General features: G+C 50.0%; 1 protein-coding gene across 1 annotated transcript; it reads left to right on the top strand.

Annotated features, from left to right (window-relative positions):
• The first annotated feature begins 1,386 nt into the window (after nucleotides 1-1,386).
• On the top strand, nucleotides 1,387-10,432 carry fbxo42 (F-box protein 42). Its single transcript, XM_036530307.1, has 10 exons — nucleotides 1,387-1,834; nucleotides 3,269-3,565; nucleotides 3,806-3,922; nucleotides 4,468-4,602; nucleotides 5,352-5,505; nucleotides 5,628-5,738; nucleotides 7,423-7,519; nucleotides 7,692-7,748; nucleotides 8,166-8,282; nucleotides 8,477-10,432. Exons 2-10 carry the CDS (start codon nucleotides 3,274-3,276, stop codon nucleotides 9,539-9,541), a joined length of 2,145 nt encoding a protein of 714 aa, XP_036386200.1. The 5' UTR covers nucleotides 1,387-1,834; nucleotides 3,269-3,273; the 3' UTR covers nucleotides 9,542-10,432.
• The last annotated feature ends 1,652 nt before the right edge of the window (nucleotides 10,433-12,084 follow it).

Here is a 12,084-nt window from a genome sequence, read left to right as displayed (position 1 = left end):
TTAATTTTGAGAGTACAGCCCCAGCTTATAATAAAATAAACTTAACTCTGGACACTCCCAGACTAGGTGTGTGCCACTGGCGTGTTTTTTTTAAGGAGATGAAATACAGTTTGAATATGGAGTGATTTTTGCAAGAGGTCTTTGACACAACAATCCCCATACCTCCCTCAGGACAGAGCAAAATGGATCCATTGATTTCAGCTTGCATGTGTTGTTAATGACACAGAGGTCCTGTTCATTTTCTTTTTTTATTCTTTTTTTTTTTTTACTGGAAAGCCAAAACATGTGTTGTGGAATATCAGCTACCAGCCAGGCACAATGAGGTTGCTGCCTCTGCCTGGAATCAAAAATATCATGTTCGACTCTCCTATTCTTAAAATAAATACTATGACTTTTCCCTCAACCCCCAAAGACAACCTATTTAAAAAAGATGTAGCTCTCTCTATACTACAGTTCAGTCTCTGCATGGTTTAGTCTAAACAGCGCTCAAGAAAGCAAGCACATTCAGGCTTTCATTAGCGACTCTATCTTCCTTGGTTGCGAGGAATGCAAGCCAAGCCAGAATGAAAGCCAATCCAAGATAAATAAGGACTTCACCCTGAGCAGGTGTCTCGGATAAGACCAAGGGTCCAAAGCCAATACTAGTATCCACACTGAACCAACGTCAAGTGGCATGGCACATCAAAAGAGAGAGAGAGACAGACATTGAAGCCCAAAGAGGACAGACCATAGTCTTAACAAGGAAAATGAAAGACAAGGAGACACCTTCTACTGGACTGTAGACAACACAATACAACCATTGAAACACTGCTTCTTACACAAGATCATGAAAAGGACCTCAGATGTTAACATATTGAGCAGAGGTTATCCAGCTGGGTGACAAAAGAAAGAACTGACTGCCCCAAACTGCCACAGACAGAAAGCAAAAATACTTTGGGGCAAACAAAACTGTAACCAAGATAAGATTGCTGTGTGATCCACCTTGTTTATGTGATCCACATAAACAAATCCACACACATTTAGGCCTCTATGATAACTGTTAATTTACTTGACCTTTTATCCATTTTGTTTCAGTTGATGACTTTTTATACTTGGTGTCGTCCTGATTTATTCATTATCCCACTATTTATCCAATGGCGGTTTTTTTTAATATTGAATATTAACATTGTTTAACACAATATTACGTGACACACATACTGTGGTAAAACATGCACGTTGAAACACAAGCGTTGTTAATTTGCTTTGACTACTAACGGTCTTTTACAATCTTTGAGGTGGACAAGAGCGGAAGATCTTGGACCTGATTAGACTGTCTTTGTCAACTATTTCGTCTGTGGCCGTGGGCTTTTGCGTGCGCGCCCCCGGAACCTTGCGGAACAGTGATGCTGCCGATGAGGAAGATGGCGAATGTATGGAGTATGGTTATCCACTGCAGAAGCTGAGAGAGGGGGAGAGAAAGAGGAAAAAACTGCATAGGAGCGGGTGTTGAATTAAACCAGATAATGACGACAGAGAGAAACCCCTTGGAAAGAAAACGGATTGTTTGATCGGAACATAGAACACTCTCCATCCCAGCCCCCCTTGCCCAACACAGATTCACAAATTGCCTCAGTCCAAAGCTAGCTGCGATTTCCAGCTAGCTAGTAGGGTTGAGGGGTGTTGGGGTGGTGGTGCCAGCGAGCCGCAAGGAACGAACGAACCCCACAGTTACAACGCCTCAAGACGGGGTAGCTCGCCGCTGGACTCGCAGGGAGGCCAGAAGCGCACGGAAGCGGAGATAGGTGGTCAGGAGGTACCGCTACCTAGCTAGTTAGCTAGCTAGCTACCAGGCGAGGTAAGGGATGCAGGCAATGCTTATTTGGGGGGTTTGCTAGAGCTAGCGTGCAAGCTAACAAATACTGTGAAATATAGGTGCACAGCTAACTAACGTATATTCAAGAATCAGACATTCGTTACCCCCACCCTTTTTGCTTTGAAAGGCTATCTAGATATTCGATCTGCTATTAAACAATGTAGCCAGCTGGTTAGCTCGTTATGTGAGTTTTCACGTCGGATACTGAACTTGGCTAGCCAGCTAACTAGCTAACAGTATGTCCAAATTCATCTGGTAGCTAGCTATTCAAGCAAGATGTTTCGGGAACGACTGTTTTCGGACATTTTTATTCGAAACACCTTGACTGTCCCCACCCCAATCCAGGACACTGTTGTCATTGTTTTTGCCTACACGCGGCTACTTTACTCAACTAGCGGCATTTCATCTTTGTGTTTCAGCTAACTAGCTGGTAAACAATCAAAACGGTACAGTATCCTGCTCAGTCCGTAGGTAGTTAATCCTAGGTACATAACATGTACGTTTTAAACACATCACACGGTCAAACGTATCCATTATAATTCATTTAAGTGTTCCAATGCCCATGGATGGAAATGACATTGTATACATAGTATACATAACTCAGACTCAATTTCTATTGTTTTGCCTTATCTCAAATGAGTAATGTTGACGGTACAAAAGTGATTAAATACTCCCCATGTGCTGTAGCCATTGTGTTGTGTTGTCATTGTTTTTCCTAGAGGTTTGATCTATTCCAAAGTGATGAATGCCAACTAATAATAGAAATGAAGCACATTATAAAAAGAAACGTGCTTAGACAGTTCTTTGAAGGGGTGCTTTCACTGAAAGGGGCTACATGTTGGATGTCAGCTAAAGAAAGTAACAACCCATTATTATGATACTGTTAATTGTTGTTAGCTCCTAAATGAAGACGGGAAAAGGTATCGATAGAAGTGGTGTTTCAGGGAATGCGCTTTAATAAGAGGCCATGCAGGCACGTGCTGAATTAAAGGCATGGAAAAATGTAGGCCTCCTTAAGACAGTGTTCTTGCCATGCGTCTCTCTCGCATGCGTCTGCCGCTGAGGTGTGCGAAACAGAGGTGCGAGTTGGCATGCCTGTGACATGTTTGTCACCCCGCCCCCTTCCCCCACCCCACCCTCATCTTCACACCACTTTCTCTATTGTTCCCTTTTCTCACTCACTCTCACACTTTCTCTCGCACTCTCTCTCTCTTCCTTTGAAGATTTTATGAATATGACGTCTGCTCCTCCTCAGTCCTCTGACTAGTTTACAGCAAAGTTGCGTCACGCAGCGAGAGCTGGCAAACTCTGTAAAGTCACATGTCCATTCAATAGCTGGTTAACAAGCGTATATTTCAAGATGCTCATCATTATCATTATTATTGTTCACTCTTTCCACCCCTCTCTTGCGATCAGGCAGCATGTCCTGCTCTTCAGACAGCGAGGATGACAGCTTCATCGCCATGGACACGGAGGAGGGCGGGGCCGGGCCGGGGCAGGGCACCGCGGAAGAGGCGGAGGCGGAGCCACGGGCCGGCAAGGGTTTAGCGGAGAATTTCCGGGAGACGGCGTGCGCGAAAGAGAGAGCGGGGGAGAGGGCGATGGGGGAGTTACCCGAGGAAGTGCTGGAGTACATACTGTCCTTCCTGTCCCCCTATCAGGAGCACAAGACCGCCGCCCTTGTGTGCAAACAGTGGTACCGCCTCATTAAAGGTAACCCACTGTGATGTCTGTGTGCATAGAGCTCACAGCCTGTCATAGACTGGGTGTGTTATGTCCCGCGTGATTGCCAAGCAACCACAGTTTTTCCGTGGCACAGCTAAAAGGCCTTACTGCAATCACGCGTTGCACTAGCAGCTCACACTCATCACCTTGGTTTTCTTTCTGTTCTCCAGTGTGAACAAGGATGTAACCTCACATCTCTCCCCTCTCTGCTCTCTTCCTACTCCTCAGGTGTGGCACATCAGTGTTACCATGGTTTCCTGCGGGCCGTCCAGGAGGGGAACATCCAGTGGGAGAGCCGGACGTACCCGTACCCTGGCACCCCCATCACACAGCGCTTCTCCCACAGTCAGTCGCTTCCCTTCTCTTCCTCCTCCTCTTTCACGCCAGTCTCCACTGTTCATCTCATCCGTATTGCGATCGCTTTAATGTCGCCTGGCAGGGGCTCCTTTTCCAGGGTGGCTTACGGTGGAAGCGAACATTACGACAAGTGCAGTATCAAAGTCAAGAGCAAAACAATATACATTCGAGCACACCAGGCGGATGTCACACTTTTAAAGAGTTGGTGCCATCAGTGTGCGACTCATTTGCGCATTTCAGGTTGAAGAGAGGCAATCATAACATGACATGACTATCTTATGAGAATGCGCACGCACACATACACACTCTTAGGTTACAAAGGTTTACACATACAAACTCTAGAGGTTTCTCTGTTGCTGTGCGCTTGTTCTCTCCCTGTCACGGCTGTCTCCTCGGCCGCGCACACGCGTGTTTTTTCCCCGGCAGCCATTCTCCCATGCATGATCTCATTGTGAATTAGATGCCAGCCGTCGGAGGGAGCGTGCTTGCACGAAACCCTGACGCGCGCCCTAACGTGTGACTTTGTGCCGCAGGTGCGTGCTACTATGACTCAAACCAGTCCATGTACGTGTTCGGCGGCTGCACCCAGAGCAGCTGCAACGCTGCCTTCAACGACCTCTGGAGGCTTGACCTCAACAGCAAAGAGTGGATCCGACCCCTGGCTTCTGGTACTCGCCTAGTTTATGTTTGCACCCCCAGTATTCATATCCTGTTGTCTAGAGACTGTCAGTGGAACGCATAAAAACTACATTACTCATCAGTACCCACTATGGTACCCATCAGTGCTGCTATATCTTCCTCTGTTTGAGTCCATTTGTGTTCCTGGAAATGCTGTGTGAAGAAAGGCCAGTTTACTCTGTGTTGTCAGGCACAATTTTATATATATTCATTACTGGGATACACATACAGCTTGTAGGTCGGTCTGAGCATCTGTGACTGATAATACAAGTGTATGGTCACTGAGTAGGTTCATCAAGACAGTGTAAAGATTAAAACGTGTGTGTGCTACTTCTGTGTTTAAGCTGATTAGCAGCAAGGTCAGTGGTTAAACAAGGGAATTTGTCAGAAAAGCTGTGTGCATACTTATCAAAAGCTCAGTCAGGAAATAAAATTTTTCAGGTGTGTCCTTAGATAAGATAGATGGTAACTTCCTTTCACTGTAATATATCATCTCTATGAAATGGGTGTACTGTTGCATATTGAACAGGACTGATAGATTTTTAAGAGCGGCTATATTTATATAAGTCTGTACATACATTTTACACACAGTCTGTACTCCTCGGAGCACACTGACTGCATCATATGCTGTGTGCCGACGCCTTCAAAGATCTCATGCTCTTACACAGTCATCTGCTATTCTGGTTACGCAGATGGATGTATTGAATAACGCTGCTCCTCTGCTCTCTCGTCCAATCAGGATCCTACCCCTCCCCAAAAGCGGGGGCCACTCTGGTGATGTACAGAGACCTGCTGGTTCTTTTCGGGGGCTGGACCCGCCCCAGCCCTTACCCCCTGCACCAGCCAGAGCGTTTCTTCGATGAGATCCACACATACTCCCCCTCCAAGAACTGGTGAGCAAGAGGAACTGACAGAAATCGGTCAGGAGGAGCGGTCTGTGTCCCTCTGCCCTGCTTTCAACACCCCTCTCCCGCCGCTGCCCTTCACGTCCCCCTTTCTCTCTCACCCTCTGTAGGTGGAACTGCATAGTGACAACCCACGGGCCTCCGCCCATGGCCGGCCACTCCTCTTCGGTCATTGGCAGCACCATGGTGGTGTTCGGAGGGTCACTCGGTGCACGGCAGATGTGAGTAGCTCTCAGACATTGACTTTGACCCCTGACCTTTATCTGACAAACGCAGCATTGATATGACAGTGCATTTCCGCCGGTGTAAACCGACAAAGCTAACAGTGAAGGCGATGGATGTGTCAGGGGATAACCCAGCTGGACTTTGGCTAAAGCTGGAACCGAGGACAGCTCTTACAGCAAAAGTCAGCTACAATTTTATAAATGTCTTCTTGTTTCTGATCTTTACTATGGTAAGATCCTGTAGACAAGTGTTTATTTTACAGTGAAGCAACAAAATGAGGTCATTTGAAATTCTTTTTTGGTTTTGTGACCAACTCCATGTCAATTGAAGTCTCACAGAAACCCCAGAATACATTTCACATTTGAATGCAGAGAAGAAGGTCAAACTACCATGTTACACCTGCTGGGAACTGGAGAGAGATTGAGTGGTGAAGGCATTGTTATATGTTTCAATTTCAAATCTTACCAAGTACCAACATCCCCATGAAAGCATTACTGGAAATATTTGTCCAATACAGTAACCTTGGCGTGCTTTGATGGCTTATGCAGCCGTCAGAGTAGCTCTGGATTAGCTCAGCCGTTAAGGCAGTTGCTTTGAGTGCAAGATGAGCTCAGTGGCCCAGATTTGATCCCACCCGTGTCATTGGCCGTTGATTACTGGGAGCCCGCAGTTGCGGAACAAATGGGGCTCGCTCCACCAGGGATAGGGGTGGGTGCGTCGGCAGTTGTTGCTGTTGCCGCTCGCGGTCACTCTGACTCATCGGGCACCTGCAGGTTGCTCGGATGACATCAGTGAAGCCGCGCCCGTCCTCCAGTAGGCGCTTGGCTCACTCGAGCGCGAGGCGCTTTGCAGTGTGAAAAGTAGCCGCGTTAGGGTGTGAGTGCGCCGCATGATTGCATTCCCGACGCCCCACAGTACTGCGGGAGTCTGGTGTCCGGCGCAGCGAGAGGCGACAGTGTCCAGTCAGCGGTTCCAAATAGGTGTGCATAAAATGGAGAGAAGCAAAAACCTATAACAAAAAAACACAGGGAGCCCAGAGTTAAATATACAGCCACTTATACCCTCCTGGAATGGGGATGTCCTGAGATGCTTTACTGCATTTCATTTGCATGACAAATAAGAGGGAAAGTAAGGAACAACAGGAAAATGCATGGATCGGGGTTTAAGTAGCAACCACACAAGGTAAGCTTTTGTCTCGTGGCTACTTGTGAAAAGTGCCATTCTGAGCCCCTGTTTAAGCTCTTCCCAATATCCAGCTGGTAAAGCCTTTGAAAAGCATATCGGCACTTTGATCATTGACCCACTATTGTAAAAAACCAGAGGTGTTTGTAAGAACACAAAGCCCAGGGACTGGATTGCCACCTAAAATCCTTCATAAATCAGACATTGATTTTCTGTGTGTGGCACACCTAAGCAAAAATGCGTTTGGGATGACGTGTACAAACTTTATCAAAACACTTTAGGTTAATTTCAGGATCAAAATGTTGGTCATAGCTGCGAAAACAACTGATGGTGCCCTTTAAAATTTGTCATTCCCAATAAATGAACCCTGCGTTTCGCCTCAAAGCAAACACTGGCCCACGTATGGCCGAATTGCTTTGTGTGAGTAAATACATCAGTTTCGAAGGTGACCAGCGTCTCTCTCCCCGCTCTTTCCCTCTCCCCTGTCTCCTCTCTCAGGAGCAATGAGGTTTGGGTTCTGGATCTGGAGCAGTGGTCCTGGTCCAAACCGCCCGTCTCCGGGCCCTCCCCCCACCCCCGCGGAGGGCAGTCTCAGGTAACGCATCTCGGAGTTTCCCCGAACGTGTGAATTCTGCCGTCTCCGCTGTGAAAGCCGCTGGAGTTTCCCCCTCCCGCTCTGCCCGTCCTGTCCTCACCTCGCCCTCCTCCTTTGTGTTTTCGCTCTGCGTTTTCCTGGTGTGACTTTCAGGTCATTTATCCCCCCACAGATTGTGATTGACGAGAAGACGTTGCTGATTCTGGGAGGCTGTGGGGGCCCCAATGCTGTGAGTATTATATGTTTTTTGGTGTGTTGCAGTTCTTGTTGCCTGCCACTGTGTGTGTGTGTGTGTGTGTGTGTGTGTGTGTGTGTTTGTGTGTATGGGTGTGCTCATGCCTCCATTCCTGCATGGCTTTGTGGGTGTGAGCAAGCTGTTGTGTTTATTTCAGGACTGTTTTGCTTGATTAGGACAATACTCTGTGTATATTGGTGTGTGTGCATGTGGGCGTGTGTATGGGGGTGTGTGTGTGTGTATGAGGGCGTGTGTTTGTGTGTATTAGGGCATTTGTGTGTTTATTTAGGTGTGTGTGCGTGTGTATTAGAGCATGTGCGTGTGTGTGTGTGTGTGTGTATTAGGGCGTGTGTGTGTATGCCCCGCTGACTGCGCTGTCCTGTGCTTTTCGCCCTGTGCTCGTGGTCTCAGCTGCTGAAGGATGCCTGGCTCTTGCACATGGGCTCCTCCCCCTGGACGTGGCAGCAGCTGCGGGTGGAGAACGACGAGCACGGAGCACCAGAGCTGTGGTGTCACCCGGCCTGCAGGGTACGCCCGAGACCCCGAAACTCCTCCTGTCCGCCTGAACCTCTCCCTCCTCTGAAGCCCATCTCCCATCTCATTCACTTAGCTGCTTTCAGTCTCTTTCATTTCTCAAATTCCACTGTGTCTGGAGGAGACAGTGTCTGGAGGTGGCGGTGAGCATCCGTTTAAATTCCTTGTCTCTCTTGATTTCTCACCAGGTGGGCCAGTGTGTGGTGGTGTTCTCCCAGGCCCCCTCCGGCCGCGCCCCCCTGAGCCCCAGCCTCAACTCGCGGCCCTCCCCCATCAGCGCCACACCCCCTCCCCTGGGCCCCGACCCGCCCTCCATGCGCTCGCAGTCGCCGGTGCGGAGCGGCGCGGCGGGCGTGGTCCTGGGCGCGGCGGAGGAGGCGCCGTGCGTGAACGGCCGCTGGGGGACGCTGCGGCCGCGGCCGTCCCCCAGAGGCGGCGGCAGGGACGGGAGCCCCTCCTCCTCGCAGCAGCAGTCTCCCTCCCGCGGGCCCGACAGCCCCCCCTTGCCCCCGCTGCCCCCGCTGCTGAATGGCTCCTCCCCTTCCCCCCGCACCAGCCCCGCCCAGGTGGCCTCCCCGCCGTCCCGCCCCCACCCAGCCCACTCGCACCCCCCGGTCCCTCCCGACTACAGCTGGGACTCCCCGCCCTCCTCCACCACCGCCTCCAGCTCCACGCTGGAGCACGCCAGCACCAATGGCCTGCACACGCCGCCCGGCTCCCCCCGCACCCCGCCCGGGGCGGTGTCGCCCGGCGCCCTGCGCCGAGGCCTGGAGGCCGTCAAAGCCCTGTCTTCCTCCTCCCAACCGCACGGAGGGGCGGCGGCGGGGGGAGGGGCCTCGGCCGGCACGCCCCCTTCCTCTTCCTCCTCCTCCTCCAGCCCGCCCCAGGTGGCCGCGGTTGACGGACACTCCATCCCTCCAATCGCGCGGCGGCTCGGACACCACCCGCCCCAGAGCCTGAACGTGGGCAAGCCCCTGTACCAGTCCCTCAACTGTAAGCCCATGCAGATGTATGTGCTGGACGTGTCGCAGGCCAAGACGAGCGGACTCGTCTCCTGGAAGGTTTTCGGGGGCGGGGGTTCGGCTGGGGGCGGGGGGGCCGCGGCAGTGGTGGGGCCCCCCGAGACCAGCCTCCACACGGTGGTCCAGGGCAGAGGCGAGCTGATCATCTTCGGGGGCCTGATGGACAAGAAGCAGAACGTGAAGTACTACCCAAAAACCAACGCCTTGTATTTCGTGCGCGCCAAGAGATAATGCCACCCCCCCTCCCCTGCCCTGAGCGAGAGACGCAGAGAACAGAAAGGAACCAGGAGCCACGCGCATCTGTCTACCCTCCCTCCAGAAGAGGGGAGGGGCTTCCTTGGCTGGTGGGCTTGTCGTAAAGGGCTGTGCAGTGAGGGCTGACCCATGCTTTTGCTGGAGGGACGTGGGAGTGGGAGAGGAAATGGCCGCACTCGCTGATGTGATTCTCCAAATTCGCTTCTCTCCCCCCCCAAACCCCTTTCTCAGAATTTCAGCCAGGTGATTGGAACATGCGCATTTCAGAATGTACAGTGAGGGCTGCGGATGCTTTCTGGCTGTGATTGTGACTGCTGTGTTATTTTGGCTGCGAACGAATAGCACCTATAACCACCCCCTTCCACACCCCCGACTTGTCTCCTACCACCTGCGCGACTCCCCTGAGAGCGAAAGCAGGATGTGGGACAGTGGATGTTAAAACTGAGGGGGACTTTTTTTCCCCTCTGGACTTTGCATTGGATATTTCATCTCTCCCTCATGCTCTCCACCTTGACCGGGAGAAAGAAAGAAGGGAAGAGACCAGACTGAGAATATCTTACGGAAGGGAGGAGTGGGTCGACTTCTGTGTGTGTGTGTGTTTTTTTTTTTATTTTTACCATTTTGTCTTTTCTGTTCATGAAGAAACACTTTCAAAGTGCATTGTTTACAAGAAGGGTGTGTGTGCGCGTGCGTGTGTGTGGATGCAAGTGTGCATGCTGACACCTGCGTTTTGGCTCCCGCCGGGGCGGGGCAGAGGGTGGGGTCAGGCACACTGTAAATGGAGGAGGAATGAGTGTGATGTTTGCTTGCAGAGGGATGGGAGGATTGCATAAAAATGAGGAAATGAATAATGGAAAATAAAGTGGAGACCGAACTGGAGTTGTCAGCTGCTTGCGTGTCCCTTTTTAACCTTATAATGTTTCTCAGTCAGATTTAGCCATTCCAGAACACTTACATACCTGTATTTCAGGTTTCTACTTTCTCTCTCTCTCTGTATGTGTGGATCTATATATAGATGTAGGCCAAATGTGTGTGTGTGTGTGGATATTTAATACTTTATATTTACATAGCCCACTTGAAAAGAGACCTAACAAGATAGCTGTTTTCCCATCATTGCACAGGAGTGCATCCTCATATTAGGAGACATTCCCCCACGTCTCTGGTGTTGATATGGAAAGTGAATGTTAATCTGCCATATTTACTGGACTCTCTCTTAAAGTTCAGGTCTGCATGAATTATTTGCAACAGAGAACGCTGGAGTTACCCTGGAGGCAATGTTTTGGGGAACAGCAGCTCCTGTCCTTGAGGCTACAGACGTCATTTTCATTCCAGCGTCTAGGATACCGTGTTTCCCCCCTCATTATTGTATAGCGTTTGCCTGTAAACGTCTGACTGGACCTTAATCTTACCATACCTCACTAATAGATGAACGATTTCATTTCACTTTATGGAGCTCTGCCAAAGCGTCTGTCGTGCCCAAAACAGCAATTCCTTAACACTTCTCAGCACTTCCTTGAAGTCTGAGGTGTATGTTGCGTTGCTGCACAATGCATAGGACATTGTTTGCAGTCGCAAACAGTATTTCTTTGTGTATAGTTTTAGTCATGATTATGCTGCATTATAAGTGGAACTCGACACCTGATCCCGTTCTAGACGAAGCTGAGGGAAAGTCATGGTCGAAACAGAAGTCTTCCGCGTAATTTGAGACATAAAAAAGCATCACAGCTATTAAATGACATCGGAGAGCGTGGAAATGTAGAAAGGGGGATGACTTAAAGGAGGGCGAAACGACCAAGAGGTAGTGAGAGACAACGTATGCGATATACACATTCTGGGGAAAGTCTGCTTAATAAGCATTCATACTTATTATAAAACTCCGTAATTATGTCAAATAGTATAAGCATCTTCAGCGCTGCGTTGCGAAAGTCTGTCAGCATGCCCCGGCGATGAGCTTCTGTCGCTGGCGTTCTCTCACAAAGACAGCATCCAATGTATGCGTTTAACCGTTAGTCATGCCATTAATGATTCTACGAGGCAAAACGTAATTGCTTGGTGACATTGTACATCGGCCAAGACTAACAAGGATGTGGGGCATCACACAGTGGTACCCGAGACCGACATTTTCGGGGGGGGCGGGGGTTGTCAGACGGTGCACATAAGATGTGTATCAGTGGAACACGAACACCGTCGTAAACAAAGCGCTCGCTGCTCTTTCTCTATGGGCAGCCCGGTCGCTCCTCCCCCGTTCCTCGACTGTAACCTTTTACCCAGAGAAAATCCATGGCATTAAAGGGACGGCGCACGGGAGACTCCCATTGGCCGAGCGCACGGGAGGGGGGTGAGGTGGTGGCGTGGACCGACAGGTGATTGGCTGCGGGAGCAGTCCATGGGTCGGGCTTTCACAATGGACGTGACCACAGGGGATTCACATGTTTATCAACGCAGACTTCGCGAAGAGGAGGAAGAAGGTGCAGGCGTAGAGAGGGAGTAAGTTTGTCTGTATGACTAAATTACACCGT

Source organism: Megalops cyprinoides, chromosome 6, assembly GCF_013368585.1.
Source record: "Megalops cyprinoides isolate fMegCyp1 chromosome 6, fMegCyp1.pri, whole genome shotgun sequence".
Lineage (NCBI taxonomy): Eukaryota > Metazoa > Chordata > Actinopteri > Elopiformes > Megalopidae > Megalops > Megalops cyprinoides.
The sequence above is the reverse complement of the archived record's forward strand: the minus strand, read 5'-3'. Positions and strand labels throughout refer to the sequence as shown.

What these genes read in the sequence shown, in the direction of transcription:
- fbxo42 (XM_036530307.1), top strand. Translation starts at nt 3,274, where the DNA reads ATGTCCTGCTCTTCAGACAGCGAGGATGACAGCTTCATCGCCATGGAC. An exon ending in GATCCGACCCCTGGCTTCTG is followed by an intron (nt 4,603 to 5,351) that starts GTACTCGCCTAG and finishes TCGTCCAATCAG; the next exon opens with GATCCTACCCCTCCCCAAAA. An exon ending in TCACTCGGTGCACGGCAGAT is followed by an intron (nt 5,739 to 7,422) that starts GTGAGTAGCTCT and finishes CTCCTCTCTCAG; the next exon opens with GAGCAATGAGGTTTGGGTTC.